Raw genomic sequence first — 17,546 nt, forward strand, 5'->3', positions numbered from 1 at the left:
ATAACTTGCACTCAGTCAGACTAAATGCAGAGCATCTGTGAGCCTCGGTGTTCACAGAGGCACAGAAATGTTGGTTCTGTCACACTTTCATAGCTCATAGATGCCAAAAAATGATCATTTTGGTCTTATTTAATCTGAGCACTTCTTATGTTATTCTTACATTGGATTCTTATTTCCATTTTATTCCCTGAAGGCCTGGTTCTCTCTCTGAGGGTTACTCACCTTGCCTGCTCTGTCAGTTAGTAAGTACCTGTCATCCTGTATTTTTTTTATTAAACACTTTTTTTAATAAGACTGCAGTTAGGAGAGATTAAGAACAATTTCTTATTTGCACCTAGCAAAAGGCAGGGTCTTTTTAAGAAAAGGTGGTTAAGGAGCAGAGAGAGCAGACAAAAAAAGCAATAAATGTGCTAGTTTGTCAAGTTTCTTCCCTTACTAACGTTTTCAAGTTAATAAGGTGAGAAAAGAAAAGAAAGAATGGGATACCAATGTGAACAGCATTTGCCTATAAAACTATTTATTCTTTATTTTTTAAACTTTGAAATCTGTTAAAATTTTTACTTTATATTTTTTGTGGGTTAATTACAAGGTTTCTTGGGAGGTTAATAACTATTTCATTCTTTTGTTTTGCTTCTGTGGTTTGCAAGAATATTCCTTCGTGGATGTTACAAGACATCCACGAAGGAAGAACTGTGGGACCATTTCTATAAGTACTGAACTAGGGTGACACAAACAAAGGAAGCAGAACTACAACCAGCATTGTTTCTGACGAATCCACAATTCCACACATTTGACAAGTTTTTAATGTAGCAAACAAGAAAAAAAACGTTAAAACTGTTTAAAACCATTGAAAACTGTTTTTGTACTTCACAAGTATTTTTGCATTGACAATTAAGTGACATAGTTTCAACAACCATGAACAGACATACGCATTCCTGACAACAGCATAACATCTCTGAAATCTCCCACAGTTAATAATTAAAAAGAGTCGGCTCACTTCTGCAGCCGTGCTAACTTTTGTTATCGCTGCCTCAAAACAAGTTGCAATAAATTAACAATTCAAATGCCTTTGAAAACACTTACTTCCCGTTATTAAACAGAATCTACCACAGTTTTAAGTAATTTGATCCAATTTGTTCAACAGCTTAAAATTCTGCTGAGCCATACAGTTTGTTTTTTTTTAACAGTCTTCTTCTGCTGTGACTATTATTTCTGGTATTCCCTGTGGTGCCGATTGCTGGTTCTGTATTTGTGATGCCATGACCCAAGCCCGAACTTCTGTCTCCGTCTGGGTGGGTGATGATGACGTTGCCGTGGAGAGATTGTGTTTCCTGCGCAGGATCAGAGGAGGGTTCTTCAGCAGGGTGTAAAGCAACGCCCAACGCCTCCTGGCTCGGCTGTTGAGTGGGGATGCTGAAAAACAAATACGCAAAAAATGAGGATGAAGTTTAGGTAAAAATATGATGGACTGCCATGATGCAAAATGGTACTTTCCAACCTGATTGAGCATTCTCAAATGAGGAGTATGCAGTCGCATTGTGTTTCTCTATTGTGCTTGAGACCAGAAGCTGGCAGAAACACACCATGACTGGGTTGTTGTGATAATGATCGGCAAAGATCATCCCTATCCATGTACTGTAGCCTGAAGCAAAAAGTTACATCCACAGAAAATGAGCAAGCGTGAGGATTAAATACAGAGAAATATATGTTCTTCATATAATTTAGAGTACTTTTTGGGTTAACCATGTATAAGCAGAAAGCAACCCAGTGAGGTTGCTTTCTTGCTATTTTTTTAATTTATTTTTTAAAGTTGTTAGTTCATGTTACAGCCACTATCTCAAAACATGTTTTACTGATATCACGCCAGTTCAAAATTGATCTTACATCCAATAAATTTTTACAAAATTAACATTTTTGCATTACTACCCCAAGTTTCCGTAAGTGGGTCAACCAGCATTCATTTCCTGTGAAATTTCATTGGAGTGTTTGATTCTGAGCAAATTCAAACATGCAAAAATAGTTATCGATTTCAAATACAAAAGGTGAATTTGATCAGAAATAGTTATTTTCGTCAACAGCCAAACAAAATAAGTGCATCTTTCATTGTGTCTAGGAACTGAAACATGAAATGCGTCTAGACTTAGATTTGACAGCTAAATACACTTAAAAACCTGAAGTCAGCGTTTCCATACATGTCTTTTTCCTCTTGTTTCTAGTAAAAGTTAAGCTCACCGGCATCCAGGTTTTCATATCCTCTCTGCATTATGGTTCGGTCAATGCGGGACACCAACCATGTTCCAACCACTATGCTAAACAGCAGGCGGAGTATGCAGGTGCTGATCCCCATCACCACGTTGTAGAAAAAGAAGAAGTAGTTGAAGCAGTGGAACGCCTTCCTGGAAAGCACAGTGAGAAAAATATCAGATTTTTGATTGTTTTGCCTCTTTCATTTGTTCTCCCACATTTTTGGTTGTCTGTATTAAAGGGGTGGTACTATGTATTTTCCAAACACTTGGTGCCATTTTATAGCACAAGCAAGTAACTATGTTACCTTCAGTTTTCATAAAAGTCCTGTATATATTAAACAAGACTTAAAAGAAATTTGATTTTGCAAATTCTCTAAGAATTTCCTACTATTTCCGACTCTGCCTTCAGGACACCATCACAACAATGCGTTATCGTTATGCTCTTCATATCAGTTCTTAAGAGTGCTGGACTGAGAAGTATTTTGTAACATTAGCTCAACAGATCTGCAGTTCCACCAGGTGTTTGCTAATTGCTGCTGCCGCTAGTCTGGAGGAGCTGAGTGGGCAAATCGCAGGACAAAGGTGCTCTGTGAAGTGGAAACTCAGCTGGAGATTGCAGCTCCAAGATGGAGCTTTGTTGAAATAGGCAGCACTTTGTGAGATTATACGTTTATACTCCAGGTAGGTTTTAGATGAAAAAGCTCAAAAAAAGTTGCTTTTACATAATGCACCACCCTAAAGTAAGTTTCTATGAGATTACTATTGCTATAGGAAATAACTAGCCATCACATTTAGATACAAAGTTTTATAAATCTGGTTAGGAGGAACAAGAAATGTTTGACTGTACAATACGATTACATAATGTAATTGATAAAGTAATGGCACTCTGGCATTTTCTTTTTAGTTATCCAGTTTTTCTAGGGAACCAATAATGGGGAAGACTTTGTTTTATGGCTTCTGACATGTTCACTTCATTGGAGTTTATCTAATCAGTGTTTGCCCTTTGTTAACAACCACTCCCAGTCCTCTGAGTTATTATTCACTGTTGAATAAAGTATCCTGGTTTAGCTACCATTTTCCCCCTTTTACATTCTCAAAATATACTTACCTGTTGTTGAGAGCCAGAGGTTTCTGCTTATCACTGGGGGACATTTTGTCCTGAAGAAAGAAGATCTGAACCAGAACTACCTGGAGAATCACCAAGCCGACCACCATTCCAATGGTCAGGCTGAGAGACACGTGAGAAAAGAGTCAGTGAGAGGATCCATCAGTATGCACAACTAACCACAGGGGAAGTGGCCTTACAGAATGAGTCCCAGGTTTGACAGCATGGTCAGGACTTTCCCATGCTGTATGGGAAGAACCAGCAAGTAGGCAAACAGAAGGGCAAACAGGAAGTGGACAAAATGGACAATCAGGTAGCCTAAAGGGAAATACGAGGGATATAAACTTTTAAGAATAGTTTTATTGTCAAACTTTCTCATCATTTGCTTGTTACACAACACAGACATTGGCTCTGAGGAATCACAGAAATATTTTTGATTTTGATCTAAAACCCATGAGTTGTCTCCATTTTTATAAAAATAAAGGCTTACCCCATAAAGTGAAAGCTATTTGCCATCCAGAGTATCTCGCAATGGACGCCTGTGAATTGAAACATTTGGCGTTTTGAGAAGAATGAGCTCTCTAACTCAAACATTTAAATCGAGCTCTCGCTCAAAATGGCTTGTTCACACTTAAAAATTCAGTTTATCCGAAGTCGTTTGGGCTAAGTGACCTTATGTGTAGTCTTCAAGCAGTCTTACTGTCCTAACACATGAGAACTGAAACCAAAGTCAATTTGCACCAGACTGGAATAAGTTCACATCTAACACTGGCAACCATTTTAAAAAAGACTCAAAAGATACCTAAACAAAGTTGAGCAGCTCAAATCAACAAATCATTTACTTTCTAGTCTGTTTGCATTGCGCAATATGAAAAATTGTTCCTCAACCAAACCAAACTGGCATTGAATATTTGCTGTTCATGTTTATGTGTGTTTTACTCACAACGCTGACTGCAGACTTAGGATTGTGGAACTTCTCTGGAAGAAAACCTTTCTGACCCCTCCAAAGTCTCTTTAAGTGTTTCCTAAGGCAGAAGATTATGCTGAGAATAACCAGAGGTCCAGCAAATAGATGAATTTACCTCCCCAGGCTAAAATTGGTCAAATTAATTTACTTAACTTGACAGCTTTGTTAATTATTTCTAATTTGAAATGTTTTATTGAAATTTTTCCATCTTACCTGTAGCATACTAAGATATGGAAGGTGTACGCAACAGAGTTGAGACTGGCAAAGATGGTGGTGGCAAGCCAAGACTCTAAAACAAACCAAAATGATCATCACTTACAACTAATTTAGGCTTCAAATATAAATTAGTATCTGTGCTCTATTAGTTGGCATAAATGTAATTTTATCAAACTGTTGTTCCCGATTTATTTCCAGTATTTACACTGGTAGAGTTAAGCACCAACAGAACGATTTTGGTGGTAAAACAACACATTTTAAGAGTCCTTAATTAAATTCACTCTTCTGACATGATGATAGAGGAACTCACTCCTGGCCACGTCGATGAACTCTTCTATCTGCGGTATCATGTATGCCAACGCTTGTGTCTGGTTGCAAGAGCCAGTAATGTCTTGTAGTGTATTCTTCCATTCCTCTACCCGGTCAAAGGCAACGTCACTGAGACTGTAGTCTGCTAGTGTCATCTAGAAAATGGCCAAGAAGACACAAAAAGGCGTAAATAACTTGTTGGTGAGGGTAATCGCAAGATCAAATGAGCATCTTGTACAAATTTTATTTTTCTGCACCGTATATAGGCCTATGAGGGATATGATGGCTGTGCCAATGATCCTGTTTGGAAACTTGAAGTACGGATCCCAGTCATACACTCGTGTTTGGAACCAGCTGAGGGGTTTACTGAAAAACAGAAAGTAGGTTAGAAAATGTGAAACGTTCACAATTTTGTTTTCTGATTGATTTGTTTGCAGTCTGAGTGATTTCTTCTATGAGTTCATATCTGGGAGACGACTAAGAGATAACTAGACCTGCTGTGCTGTTTCTTAACTTGCCTCAAACATTGAAACTTGTTTCAAGTTGCTCTTAATGTAGACAGCTTAGACAAATTTTGTATAACATTAAAGTTCTGCCACATCTGTTACTCCTAATGTGCTTCTGTGCGTATGAGGATGAACGTTGAAGGTAAAGATGGTATCCATATGTGCAATTTACCTTTGTTGTAGTGTTCTCAGTAGCCGCTTAACGTGGTTTACCTGATGTTGATCAATCAGCTCTTCGGGATCCTAGCAACAGATTTGGCACAGTTACGCACAAAACTGTTTGTTAATGTTTAAAAAAAAAAAGAGAGCTGTCTTGTAACAAGAAATAATTAAAAAAAGAACTTTTAAAACGAAATTATGCAAAAATAAAAGCAATGCCCTGAATTCACATCATATCCTGACTCATGTGAAGTCTTATATTGGGTTTTCTTATCTCCACAGCAAACACACGGTGATTTCAGCTCACAAGCTCGTCATGCTCACCGCTGTTTCCAGTTGCAGACGTATGCGCACATCTTTAACCAGCATGTAAATAAATCGTCCCAAGAGGAAGACAAGCGAGAGGATGCAGGGCCACTGGGAAATTATCTTCTGGTATTTACCCAAAACCTTCGAAATCACACAGAATAAACAGCTGAACTATTTTTCAGATATATTTGAACAAGCATAGAGCATGTAGTGTATGTTTGTGTAAAGCCCAGTGGAAGCTGGATGTTTGTTCCATCGCAGCGTCTTAAGTTTCATTAGCTACCAACCTCTCCACGAGGACAGATGGCTGTATCCCAGACGGTGATCACAATCCTAGAAACAGCAGCCGGGACATTAAATACAAATTACTGCCATAATCTATTTTACTACTACACTTAAAACTACACAGTACTGAATGTTTACCAGGGTATGGAGTAGAGTATCCCCAGCACTGCGCCGACCGTTCTGAATGGTGTGGACAGACAGGCGAAAAATGGGAAATACACCAGACCCACTTCTAAAGCTCCGACAAGGTACACTATCGCTGAGGGTAAGCAGAGAGCAATGGGTCATGGATTTTAATCGAATGTTGCATGCAGAACATGGTGATGACTTAGAACGGCAACAGGACGTACCTCTGGCCCACGGTGGGACTGTAAAGGGGATGTAACGCTCAGAAAAAAGCAACAGAACGCTGCTGGACACTGCGCCAAACGCAAAGCCATAGGACCAGCGGTTACTGAGGCTGCCTATTGTATCCAAAGGTCTGTGAAAAAGACGTTATGAATATAAAAGAAGTGTGTTACTAACAAAGTAGCACACTGACAGCTAACAGAATTGTGTGACAGAACAAAAAATTATAGGAGCCTCATTTTCTTTGACTTACACCACAATACCAAAACGCCCCTTTAGAAATGGCAGTCTGTGGTCAATGGCCCGTCTCTGTGCTCGTCTCTGAAGACATGACAACACTCCTGTAATCAGGACCTGGATGACAAGATAACACTTAATTAATGCAACTAATTAATATGACTTTTATTATAAAAACAAATTTCAAAAGTAGCTTGTAAAAAAAAGTGTTTGCTTTACATTTCCACAGAATGCACATATTCTCATTTGTTGTTGCTTTGAAAGTGAATGTTATGTATGGGGATAAAGCTAAAAACGTGAAATAGATGTTTTAAAAAAGAACATCCTGTATCCGCTCCTTAATTCCAGGTCAGATTCTGATAAAAGCATCTTTAGATTATCAATATTGGAACATCTGACTATCGTCTGTGAGGTGTGTCTGCTAGTTCAGCTGAGCACACAGGTTTTGACCGACCAGTTTTCAACGATGATCAACTAATTTTGTGCAAACGGCTTGTAAAACTGTACCTTAGCATACACACATTGATCTAATAAATTTATGTTTCCCATAACAACGTAAGTGTAAAAACAGAACGCAGTGAGAGACTGTATTGGCTACTGAAAGCAATCGGTGTAATTTAGACCTGCACAGAGAGCGACAAACACGTTCTACCATTCAAAGCAAAGCGTTGGATTTTTGAAGCACATTTTTTGAAATTGAACGTGATTTATCTTTAACAAATGGTTACGTTTTTCACTTTTTAAGTGATGTGTTTTCAGAACATTCTAGCGGTTTTCTTGTTTCCCTCGTGTTTAAGCTGCATGTTAAGGCTGTCCTGTAGAAACTCAGATGGGACAAAATATCTGTTGCAGGCAGGAAAAGAAAAACCTTCAACATTCAGAATTATAAGTAATCCGTGGGATACCAAAGAAATGTAGAATCATTGCAACGGTTATTAAGTGTTTTCAAGCCTATGCGATTGATATTAGAAATTTTAATGCCACAGTTTGAACTTTTTACCATCAAACACCTTGTCTTTAAGTGGTGTGATTGACATCACAGACAAAACCCCCCAATTGGGACATGCATAGATAAGAAAAAGCACTAAAATTCAGTTAGGTTTTGATTAGTGAACCATCCACTGTCTGTCCTTGCAGGACCAGCTGACCTAACAGTGACGTTTTTCAAGCTCGAGTACCAACAACGCCGCCGTGCAGCAGAGACCTCATTATATTCAAATTTTATTTACTTTATGATTTTTGATGCTGCCATGGTTTCAAGTGCTCAGGCTAAGAATCATTTGTGACAGGTTGAGCTGGATTAATATTTTCTTAAACTGTTTATTGCTTTGATAACAGGCTCCTCCCACGCGTCATAAATAACTGGGTCTCTTGGTTGGACATGCAATGAAAAATGTAGGTTAGAAATCTATGAAAACCTTTAGTTAATTTGATTTTTACCGCAAAAAGAAGAAAAATATGGACCGTTTTTGTGCTGACAAAAAGTCAAAGCTGTTTGTGACAAATTGGCTTAAAAAAAAATTACCTTTGCGCAACTTTCTAGTGATTAAAAAAAGGGCTTGTTGTTTTGCTGTTTCTTGTTTTATGTACTGTAGGGAAAATAAACCAATAACTTACTGCTGGAATGAGAGAAAGGTGCAAGAAAAGGCTCAGTGAGATTTTATTTTGACAGTCCACAATTGTAGAGTCACTGGGAAGTCTGTAAAAATATAAACATGTAATGAATTATAACGGACATTGCAAAAATAAACAGAACCCAGGCGTACTAAAATAAGTGGTGCTGAACGTCGTAGATCGAAGGTTGAAGACGCATCGGGCGACCTCATTTCTTGAGCAAAGTAGAAAATTATTGTTTAAAGCTCAGAATCAGCCAATAAAGCTCTGCTTTTGTGGATCATAAGCTAAATCAAATGGGAGCTGATCGTGGCAAAGTGAAAAACATTATCATCAAACTCTTTCTAGTCTCTGAACTGGATCTCTGTACTTACTGTTGCTCCTCTGTGATTCTTATCATCCTTGATAGTGCAGCTCATTGAAGTCGAGAGATCCTTGTTTCTGCTCGACTGTACAGAGAAGGGAAGTGACCGCGGATAGAAACTGCATCTCAGCTTCCTGGTGTCAACCACGTGACAGATCTGACCTTTGACCTTAGGATTCAGCAGTTAGATTTTTTTTATTTTTCCCATTTTTCTTTTGATGTCCCGTTTGTGCTTTTTACATGCCAAAGTATTTGGTGACACTTTCCCATTCTGTCCACATATGCGTCTCCTCTGACACACACAGCAGATATTGACCGCGGTGTTACTCAGTATGAGGAATGTAAACAGTGAGCTCAGCCACTGAGATAACCAGCAAATCATTCACCAGCTGCTTTGCCTTAACAGATCAATACGCCAGACTTCATTACACTAAATATTTTTGTAATGAAGTTCTGAAGAGGAAGCTGGTTTCATGACTTAGGCTAATTTATGGAACCGGGTCTAATGTAGCCATATCCTACTTTCACATCCCATTTACCATTACAAATTCCACAGTGTGTCCTTAGTATTTTAAGTGACGGACTAACACAAAGCAGTGCGCAGTTACGAGGTGAAAGGACAAGAACGAATGATTTCAAAATGTTTCTTACAAGTAAAAATCTATTCCTTCATTTAAACGCCTCTAAATAAAATCAAGTGCAACCAACTCCCTCCAGAGTCAGAAATGTGAGGTTAGAAAATCCTAGAGGTTTGTCCAAACACATGAGTGAACACACATGACAGAGATTAAGGGGCACAAACTGGGTTAAAGTTATGAAGTAGTAGGAGTTAAATCATATAACAACCAAAGCTTTGAACATCTGTGTGTGATCTGTTCAGTGCGTCTTCTGAAAATTGAAAGAGCATAGCACTACTACTAATGGAAAGACATCCACCTAAATTGACAGACATGATAGCGTCCTCAAAACAAGGGCAGTTCCTGTTCAATTAGTGTGCAGGGATTGCATCTCATGGTAATTCCTGTTTCCAGTTTTTAACAACAAACATGAGGAAATAGATCATCTGAACAAATGAAACTAAAATGCAACATAAGGGCTGTGTGAAAAAAAGTTATTTGTCACTTCATGGTGCCCTGAAAACAGCAACTCTTCTTAAAACATGGTGGCGGCAGCATCATGCCGTGGGATGCTTTTCTTCAGGAGATAAAGAGGAGCTGGTCAGAATTGAGGCGACGACGGAGTTAAATTCGGGTCAGTCCTAGAGTAAAACCGGTGGGAGGCTGGTTCAGTCAATCAAATAACAAATCTGGTCTGAATGCTCAAATACATGCCACATACCTTAGATTTTTATTTGCAGTAACATTTTGAAATTGTTATATCATTTTCCATCCGCTTCAAGATAATGTGCTACTTTGTGTTGGTATTTCATAAAATCCAACGAACGATGACAAAATGTTTAAACAACTATAAACTTGTAATGAAGATGTATTTTTCCATCCGGTTTCTGTTAAATTTATCTCTAGTATCTCTTTAGCCTTCCTTGTGAACCTTATACACAGCCACAATGTTGCACAGTTTTGAGGAAAAACAACAAGAAGCTCACAAATTCTGATACTTTATTGCAAAACGACAGCAGCTGGTGCCATTTTCCTGCTTGCGTTATGGCGTTGACTTCGTCAGCCGTACAGGTCAGCAGCCTTGTTCCTTCACGATCAAGATGTCCATCTTGCTTTCTCTGAGGAAAGATTTGTAACACATGACACAGCAGTGATTCACTCTTTCATCTGAGATTTGGAGTTATTTTTCCTAAACTAAAAATGTGTGTAAGGTGAAAACCTGTGTCACGGAAGGATCCCACACCCTTATTTTTCAAAACCACCATAGAAAAACCTTCCCATTGCTGTTCAATGGTTGAGTCGCACTTAAATTTGCTGTATTTAAAAGTAGACATAAAATAGCTAAAACTGTCCTGCTAAGAAAACTGGAGAGATGCTTCTGCATAGAAAGCTTTCAACTTCACATTTGTTGACCACCAGGTGGCGACTAAAGCATTTTATATTCCAAAAAAAACCTGCTATGGGGACCCAAAATGAATCTGTGAATCCCACGAGTGTGAAGCAGATGTGTGTACTCACTGTCTCTGGACGCAGAGGAGACACTCATTGGCATAAGTGTGTCCATCGCTGCCGCACACAGGGGCAAAGTTCATGGGGCATGCCATGATTTTCTCCAGAGCAGGACAAGAAGGCTGACAGACATAAAAACACCACAACATTAAATTCGGCTCAATTATAGGGAGTTTTCTACTTAAATAAAATAAATGTTTAATTCTGAAAATCATATCACCTTTCTCATAAGTCCAGACTTGTCTGCAGCATCTTTAGATAAAAAAAAGAAAGCAAGTGGCTTTTTGTATAATCCAACATAAATTTAAGTGTTGATGTCAGAGTTCATATAACTTGAAGGCTTTAGATGACTAACTGCTTTCAGCCCTGAGTGTCAGTAAAGTGCCTATTACGCATTCTAAAGGGAAATCTAGATAATTTTGTATCTTTTTTTGTTTGTACTGTAGCGTTTGACCTGAACATAGTGAACTGCATAAAGCAACCTTTATCGCAGCAGGACTCATTGTGAACAGAGATCAAACTTGTTACAACTGTTCTTTGCTACGAAACGACTCAGAATACTTTCAAAGCATATTAACCAAGAAAATGCTTAATATTTCTTTTTTACCTGCTGCGACACAGATGAGCAAAAGCCCCAGTACAAGTCTCCCAGCCATGATGTTGGTGGATGAATAACTCAGACTGGACAAATACTTCTCTCTTTACAAGTTCCTTAACTGTGTTTACATGGGCGTGTGTGTGCGTGTGTGTATGTGTGTGTGTGTGGGCGTGTGTGTGTGTGTGTGTGGGACATTGACAGCTGTTCGGGCTCCCTCGTAAAATAGCCACCACATCTTGCACTGACATAAAGATACTGCAAAACATGTGACAAAACCAAGGAAAAAGTTCAACGTAAATAAAAAATAAGAGACTTATTTGATACTTAAATTAAAACTGGGTTGTAACATGACAAAATGTGGGAAAAGTGAAGTGCAGGGAATACTTTCCATATGTATCTCTAGCTCTGGTCCTCTACTAAAGGGTCCTTATGGAAGACTTTGAGGGTTCTCCGCAGCATCTTAGCTGTTCCTCGGACTTCTGAACTGGGATTTCTCCAGGTATCTGGATGTAACCACTTCCCCAAAGACCCTTCAAGTACCACATGCTCTTCTCTAACTCACTGGTATATCTCCAGTTTAATGTGCCATGCGTTGCCATCAAAAGGGATGGCCACATAGTATGAGGCAGTGTTGCCATGGCGAGGTAGATGGGGTGTCTTGAACAAGGACACATTGACGGTGGCGGACAAAGCGGTGACCAAACTGACAACCCACTGACTCCTAGTACCGCCACTGTCCCACGGGATTTTAGCTCAGTCTTTCTACAATACCTGAGGGGATGATGCTCACTTTGACCCAATGGTTTCCAGCTCATAATCTGCACAAATGTCCTTAACTGGTATGGTAGATCTGGGGCCTCTATTACTCTGGTGCTCAAGGCCTGTGCTGTTCTTCAGTCTGGCCCTCGCCAGCCATTTGTAGGACTTGGTCATATCAACTATTTCTCCTATGTGTTGATGGTACGTCCCATATGGGGGGCTTTCTTCCTATGATGGTTCCTTCAGCTCCTTCTCTTCCAGTTTTCACTGTGTGAGGCATTCACTGAGTGCTTCATGTATTCTTGGAGCTTGGATATTTCATCTTGGATGGTGATTGTGATGGTCACCAGACATCTGCCTCCTGTGCTGTTAGTGGATAATCAGTGGATACTGAATTTGGTGTGTAGTGATGAGTACCATTTATTTTTCAACATCACAGGTCTAAATTTTATTCTTTGGGCAACTTAATACCGGCACAGCGTATTAGTTACCCGGGCCTTGCTCTTGCAATTCAGCACTTGGCAAAATTTGCCTGACTCGTTGCAGGTATTTGCCTGTTACTGCTTTCCTGGTGGGCTCTTTGTGGTTGCCATTTGTCTGTGCTTCTCCAAACGTATAGTTATGAATTACGTTCTGATGTCCCTGCAGTAACATCCTGGAGGTGTGAGTCACTGTGTCGCCTAACAAACAGGTAAATATAATCAGAGGCGGTGACTGTATATACACGCCGGCGTATCTGCTTATTCTGAGTTATTCATCAACGAACACCATGACTGGAAGACTTGTGCTGGGGCTTCTGATCATCTGTGTTGCAGCAGGTAAAAACATTAAGTATTTTCTAATTAATTTGTTTTGAAGGCATTTTTTTCAAAGTAGTTTTTATTTATTTATTTTTACAAAGGAGATTCTTAACTGTTTATGCTAATCACTGCATTAAGGTGAAGTCCTGTAATAATAATACACATATTAATTGATCTAAATTCTCTTTTGAATGCAAAATAGACACCTTACAGCTTGATTCATAGTGATAATCAGGGCTGAAAGTATACTCGGAAGTCAACACGGTTAAATGTAAGTTGGATTATGAAAAAAGACGCTTTTTTTTTTCTCCTAAAGATGCTACAAACAAGTCTGGATCCGCAAGAAAGGTGATTTGAACTTTAGAATTAAACATTCATTCTTGTAAGGATAAAACTTACTATGTTTGAGCAGAATTTTACATAATGTTGGTTGTTCATATGTCCGACAGCCTTCTTGTCCTGATGGAAAGATCGGGAAATGCACAAAGATTTTGGACCCTGTGTGCGGCAGCAATGGAGTCACTTATAGCAACGAGTGTCTCCTCTGCAAGGAGATATTGTGAGTACACACAGCTGCTCCACACTCACGATTCACACGTTAATTTTAAGTCACCTAACATGATTCTCTGGAAAATAAAATGCTTTAGTCCCAACCTGGTAGTATATGTAGATGCAAATCAAACATGGAGTTTTTTTTTTTTAAAGAAGTTCATGTCCTTCCTTGACACAAGTTTTCACCTTAGACACATTTTAACTCCTAATTGTCCAGAAAAAAATGACTTAATTTGCTTTATTTGTTGTTATAAATACCATCTGAGCTGAATGACTGAATCACTGCTATGTCATGTCACAATTCTCTCCTCAGTGAAACCAAAAGGGACATCTGGATCACCAAACAGGGACCCTGCTGACCTGTGTGGTTGATAAAATCAACACAATGAGGCAGCCCAGAAAAATGATATCCACTGTTGTCGCATTGTAATAAATTTAAGTTTCATCAACCTGTGACCTTCTGGTTGCTTTTCTCAATATTATACAACAATTTGTGTATAAATTGTGGTTTCATTAGTGTTCACCGCACTGCAAAAACACAAACTTTTACCAAGTATTTTTGTATTATAGTGCAAATATCATAGTACATTTGAAATAAAACAAAACTAAGTTACAAGCAACTTCTCTCCAAGACATAGGAGCTTGTCAATAATTTCTTAATATTCCATGGGCAGATTTTTTTTTTAACACATGAAACATTTTTTCCATGTTTTAAGTGAAAGGAACTGCCAGTGGAACTAGTACTTTTTAAAATTCATATTAACGGGCAGCATTATTATGTAAAATCTACTTTTTTGAGCTTTACATCAAAAGCTCAAAAAATGATGTTATTCCCTCATTAAAAACATTTATGGGCTAATGACCGGGCCCTTTGTACCCAAATAATGAAGCTCATGATAATATAACTTTACAACACAGACATGCGGAGTTTCACCACCACAGAGAGAGACTCTGTCATTCTGAAATCCATCTGACATGAAGTACAACAAACCAAGAGAACAACAGAAGCATCAGGCTACTGGTCACTAATGATGAAACAACACAAATTCAAAGCAGTTCGATCGTATATCAGTTTCAACTCAGAGTCTTTCTAGCAAACTCCTACTTCTGTTGGCGTCATCGCTCCATGAGTTTCTTGGTTGAGTTCTCTAGCATCTGCTGTTCTCCCTTCTGCTATTACTTCTACGCTGAAAACAGAAAATAGTTGAAACAACTTAACTGAATTGCTTCAATTAGTAACAGTAATTCAATTACATTTATCCAATTTAATTTATTAATTTGGTTTAACTTGAGAAATTTAAGTCAGTCTTACTCAAGTCATGTAATTTACTTCAAATAAAGAAGTAAACTAAGAAAGGATCTTTGTTTTAAAAAAAATAAAGGTTTTTTATAGGCTGTGGTGGCCTTTATTTGAGAATAGTTAGGCAGGACAGTGGGTAACAAAAGAGGGGCAATACATGTGGAAAAGGTCATCATGCCGGGAATCGAACCTGCAGCCATGTCAAGGACAAAGGCCTTCATAAATGAGTTGTTGCCCTACACCGCAACACCCCAATTGACACAAGATCGTCATGAAGCTTGCGTCATGACGTCACATTTTGGATAGGAAAGCTGCATTGAACATAATTGTTTCAACTAAAGCCAAAGTAAAAAGTTCCTTTAAGTTAAAATGTGCAACTTTTAAGTTAATTCAACACCAAAAACCAAGTTGTCATCACTAACCAAAGAAATAAAGTGAGATTAATGTAAAAAAATCCATAAGATGAACAAAAGCCCAAACACACTTTTTAGTGTGCACATGCATTACCTTCCCTCTTTTTGTCATCAGCCAGACCGAACATCAGTCTGACGTCCTGCTAAAAAAATCCTTTCGGTGTGGGTCAGTGAGCCACTGTGTCGCTCACTCCTAGCAAACAGCTACATATAATCAGAGGCGGTGACTGATAGTATATATACGCCCGCATATTTGCTCATTCGGATTTATCCACCATGAACGGAAGAGTTATTGTGCTGTGGCTTCTGATCATCTGTATTGCAGCAGGTAAAGAAATTAAGTATTTTCTTGTTTAATTTGTTTTGAAGGCATTTTTTCAAAGTATTTTTTATTTTATTTTATGTTTTATAAAGGATATTTTTAACTGTTTATGCTGATCAATACATTATGGTTAAATCTTGCAGTAAAAAAAAAAGAAAATACATCCAGAATTATCAACATTCTTTCTTGAATGCATAACAGACACCGTACAGCTTGATTCATGCTGATACTCACGGCTAAAAGTATTCATCTAAAGCTGGTTGTATCAGCTTTGAAGTCAACATTGTTAAATGTAAGTTGGATTATAAAAATAAACTTGCTTTCTTTTTTTCTTGAAGGTGATGCAGGCGAGAAGAATAGAAAAAAGAAAAAGGTGGAATTAAAAGTAGATTAAATGTGGGAATAAAACTAACAGTGATTCAGCAGAGTTTTATGTAATGTGTTTTTCACAGGCCACAAAGCCGAATTGTCCTATTGGAAGGACCTTAGGATGCACAAAGGTTATGCGCCCTGTGTGCGGCAGTGATGGGATCACTTATAACAATGAGTGTCTCCTCTGCAATGAGATTAGGTGAGTACACTCAGCTTCTAGACGCTCAACGATTCACATATTAATTTTAAGTCACCTATGCTTATTCTTTGGAAAATAAAATGCTTCACTCCCAACCTGTTAGTCACCCAATGTGACAACATTGAAATCTGTTTATACATAAGGATCTCTCCAGGTTTTCTCTTTAAATATACAGTAAAAAAGTGCAAATCAACCATTGAGTGTTTTTATTCTTTAGAGAATATAGTAGAAAGTATGAATTCCTGTCTTCCCTTTACACTAGTTTTCACCTTAGACACATTTTGATTTCTAATTGTCCAGAAAAAATTACTTACTTCGTTTTATTTATTGCTATAAATACCATCTGAGCTGAATGACTGAATCGCTGCTATGTCATGTCACAATTCTCTCCTCAGAGAAACCAAGCAGAAAATCTTGGTCGCCAAACTGGGACCCTGCTGACCAGTATGGTTGATAAAATCAACACTATGAGGCAGCCCAGAAAAATCCACTGTTGTCTCATTAATAAAGTCTAAGTTTGATCAACATGTGACCTTCTGGTTTTTCTCTCAATATTATGCAACAATTTGTTGTTATATTCACAACACTGCAAAAACACAAAATCTTGCCAAGTATTGTTGTGTAGTTATAGTACAAATATCTTAATACACTTGACAAAAAATGTTACAAGGAACTTCTCTCCAAGATGTAGGAGCTTGTTTTAAGTCAATAATGTCTCAATATTGATAAAGTACAAGTTCCACTGGCAGATTTTTTTTAAATTATGAGACATAAAAAAAAACCAATATTGAAGGGGCAGTATTATTATTATTATTATCATTATCTAAAATGAGCCTTTTTGAGCTTTACATCATGCTACAATGTTTTTCCCTCATCAAAAACATACCTGGAGTTTTGCTTTGATTCTTTCATGCAAGTTAGAGAAATCCTTTAATCTTCCGTGGCAACCACTCAGCTGTGCAGAACGCCTGGGTCAACCGAGCGCCATTTCTGAAACATTCTAACATTCATGTTCAAATATAATCATAAACTACAAGCTGAGCTTCAGCCTCATAGAGCAGACCTCCACCACCACTCCTCCACTCAGCTCCTTCAGAAGATTCAATCAGAAAACACCTGGTGGAAGTGGGCATCTACTGAGCTCATTATAAGAGCTACCTGCTAGTGAAATACTGGGAAAATGTTATGAAAGGGTTAATAGGGGAGCAATGTTGTGATGACTTCCTGAAGGTGGAGTTTCAGTAAGAACAGGAGTTTTTAAAGAGACAGAAGCCCAATTTCAAGACAAAGAAATCAAATTTCTCTTAAGTCATATTTGATATATATTACAGAGCCCCCCTGGGGACATAAGGGATTTTTTGTTATTTTCTGCAACCTTGCAAAAGATTTGCATTCTCTAGAAATACTATTACGTTACATCACAATGGGTTTTGTGTTCTT

General features: G+C 38.2%; 4 protein-coding genes across 4 annotated transcripts; 2 read left to right on the forward strand and 2 right to left on the reverse strand.

The window, feature by feature from the left end:
- Positions 1-785: 785 nt before the first annotated feature.
- Positions 786-8,896, reverse strand: LOC102218327 (stimulated by retinoic acid gene 6 protein-like). Its single transcript, XM_005814993.2, has 18 exons — positions 8,676-8,896; positions 8,305-8,386; positions 6,704-6,804; positions 6,453-6,583; positions 6,241-6,361; positions 6,105-6,150; positions 5,833-5,958; positions 5,522-5,592; positions 5,101-5,209; positions 4,845-4,998; positions 4,532-4,607; positions 4,295-4,376; positions 3,842-3,890; positions 3,552-3,669; positions 3,355-3,474; positions 2,233-2,396; positions 1,499-1,642; positions 786-1,413 (listed from the first exon to the last, which is right to left on the reverse strand). The coding sequence occupies exons 1-18, from the start codon at positions 8,699-8,701 to the stop codon at positions 1,181-1,183; spliced, it is 1,953 nt and encodes a 650-aa protein (XP_005815050.1). The 5' UTR covers positions 8,702-8,896; the 3' UTR covers positions 786-1,180.
- A 1,368-nt stretch (positions 8,897-10,264) lies between these two features.
- On the reverse strand, positions 10,265-11,499 carry LOC102217639 (probable pancreatic secretory proteinase inhibitor). The gene is made up of 4 exons (XM_005814991.2): positions 11,399-11,499; positions 11,012-11,043; positions 10,801-10,913; positions 10,265-10,400 (listed from the first exon to the last, which is right to left on the reverse strand). Exons 1-4 carry the CDS (start codon positions 11,445-11,447, stop codon positions 10,355-10,357), a joined length of 240 nt encoding a protein of 79 aa, XP_005815048.1. The 5' UTR covers positions 11,448-11,499; the 3' UTR covers positions 10,265-10,354.
- A 1,374-nt stretch (positions 11,500-12,873) lies between these two features.
- Positions 12,874-13,949, forward strand: LOC102218581 (serine protease inhibitor Kazal-type 1-like). Its single transcript, XM_005814994.2, has 4 exons — positions 12,874-12,966; positions 13,265-13,296; positions 13,398-13,507; positions 13,814-13,949. Exons 1-4 carry the CDS (start codon positions 12,918-12,920, stop codon positions 13,857-13,859), a joined length of 237 nt encoding a protein of 78 aa, XP_005815051.1. The 5' UTR covers positions 12,874-12,917; the 3' UTR covers positions 13,860-13,949.
- A 1,494-nt stretch (positions 13,950-15,443) lies between these two features.
- On the forward strand, positions 15,444-16,629 carry LOC102218834 (serine protease inhibitor Kazal-type 1-like). Its single transcript, XM_023334631.1, has 4 exons — positions 15,444-15,541; positions 15,874-15,908; positions 15,988-16,106; positions 16,502-16,629. Exons 1-4 carry the CDS (start codon positions 15,490-15,492, stop codon positions 16,545-16,547), a joined length of 252 nt encoding a protein of 83 aa, XP_023190399.1. The 5' UTR covers positions 15,444-15,489; the 3' UTR covers positions 16,548-16,629.
- Positions 16,630-17,546: the final 917 nt, after the last annotated feature.

Source organism: Xiphophorus maculatus, chromosome 5 (assembly GCF_002775205.1).
Source record: "Xiphophorus maculatus strain JP 163 A chromosome 5, X_maculatus-5.0-male, whole genome shotgun sequence".
NCBI classification, from domain to species: domain Eukaryota; kingdom Metazoa; phylum Chordata; class Actinopteri; order Cyprinodontiformes; family Poeciliidae; genus Xiphophorus; species Xiphophorus maculatus.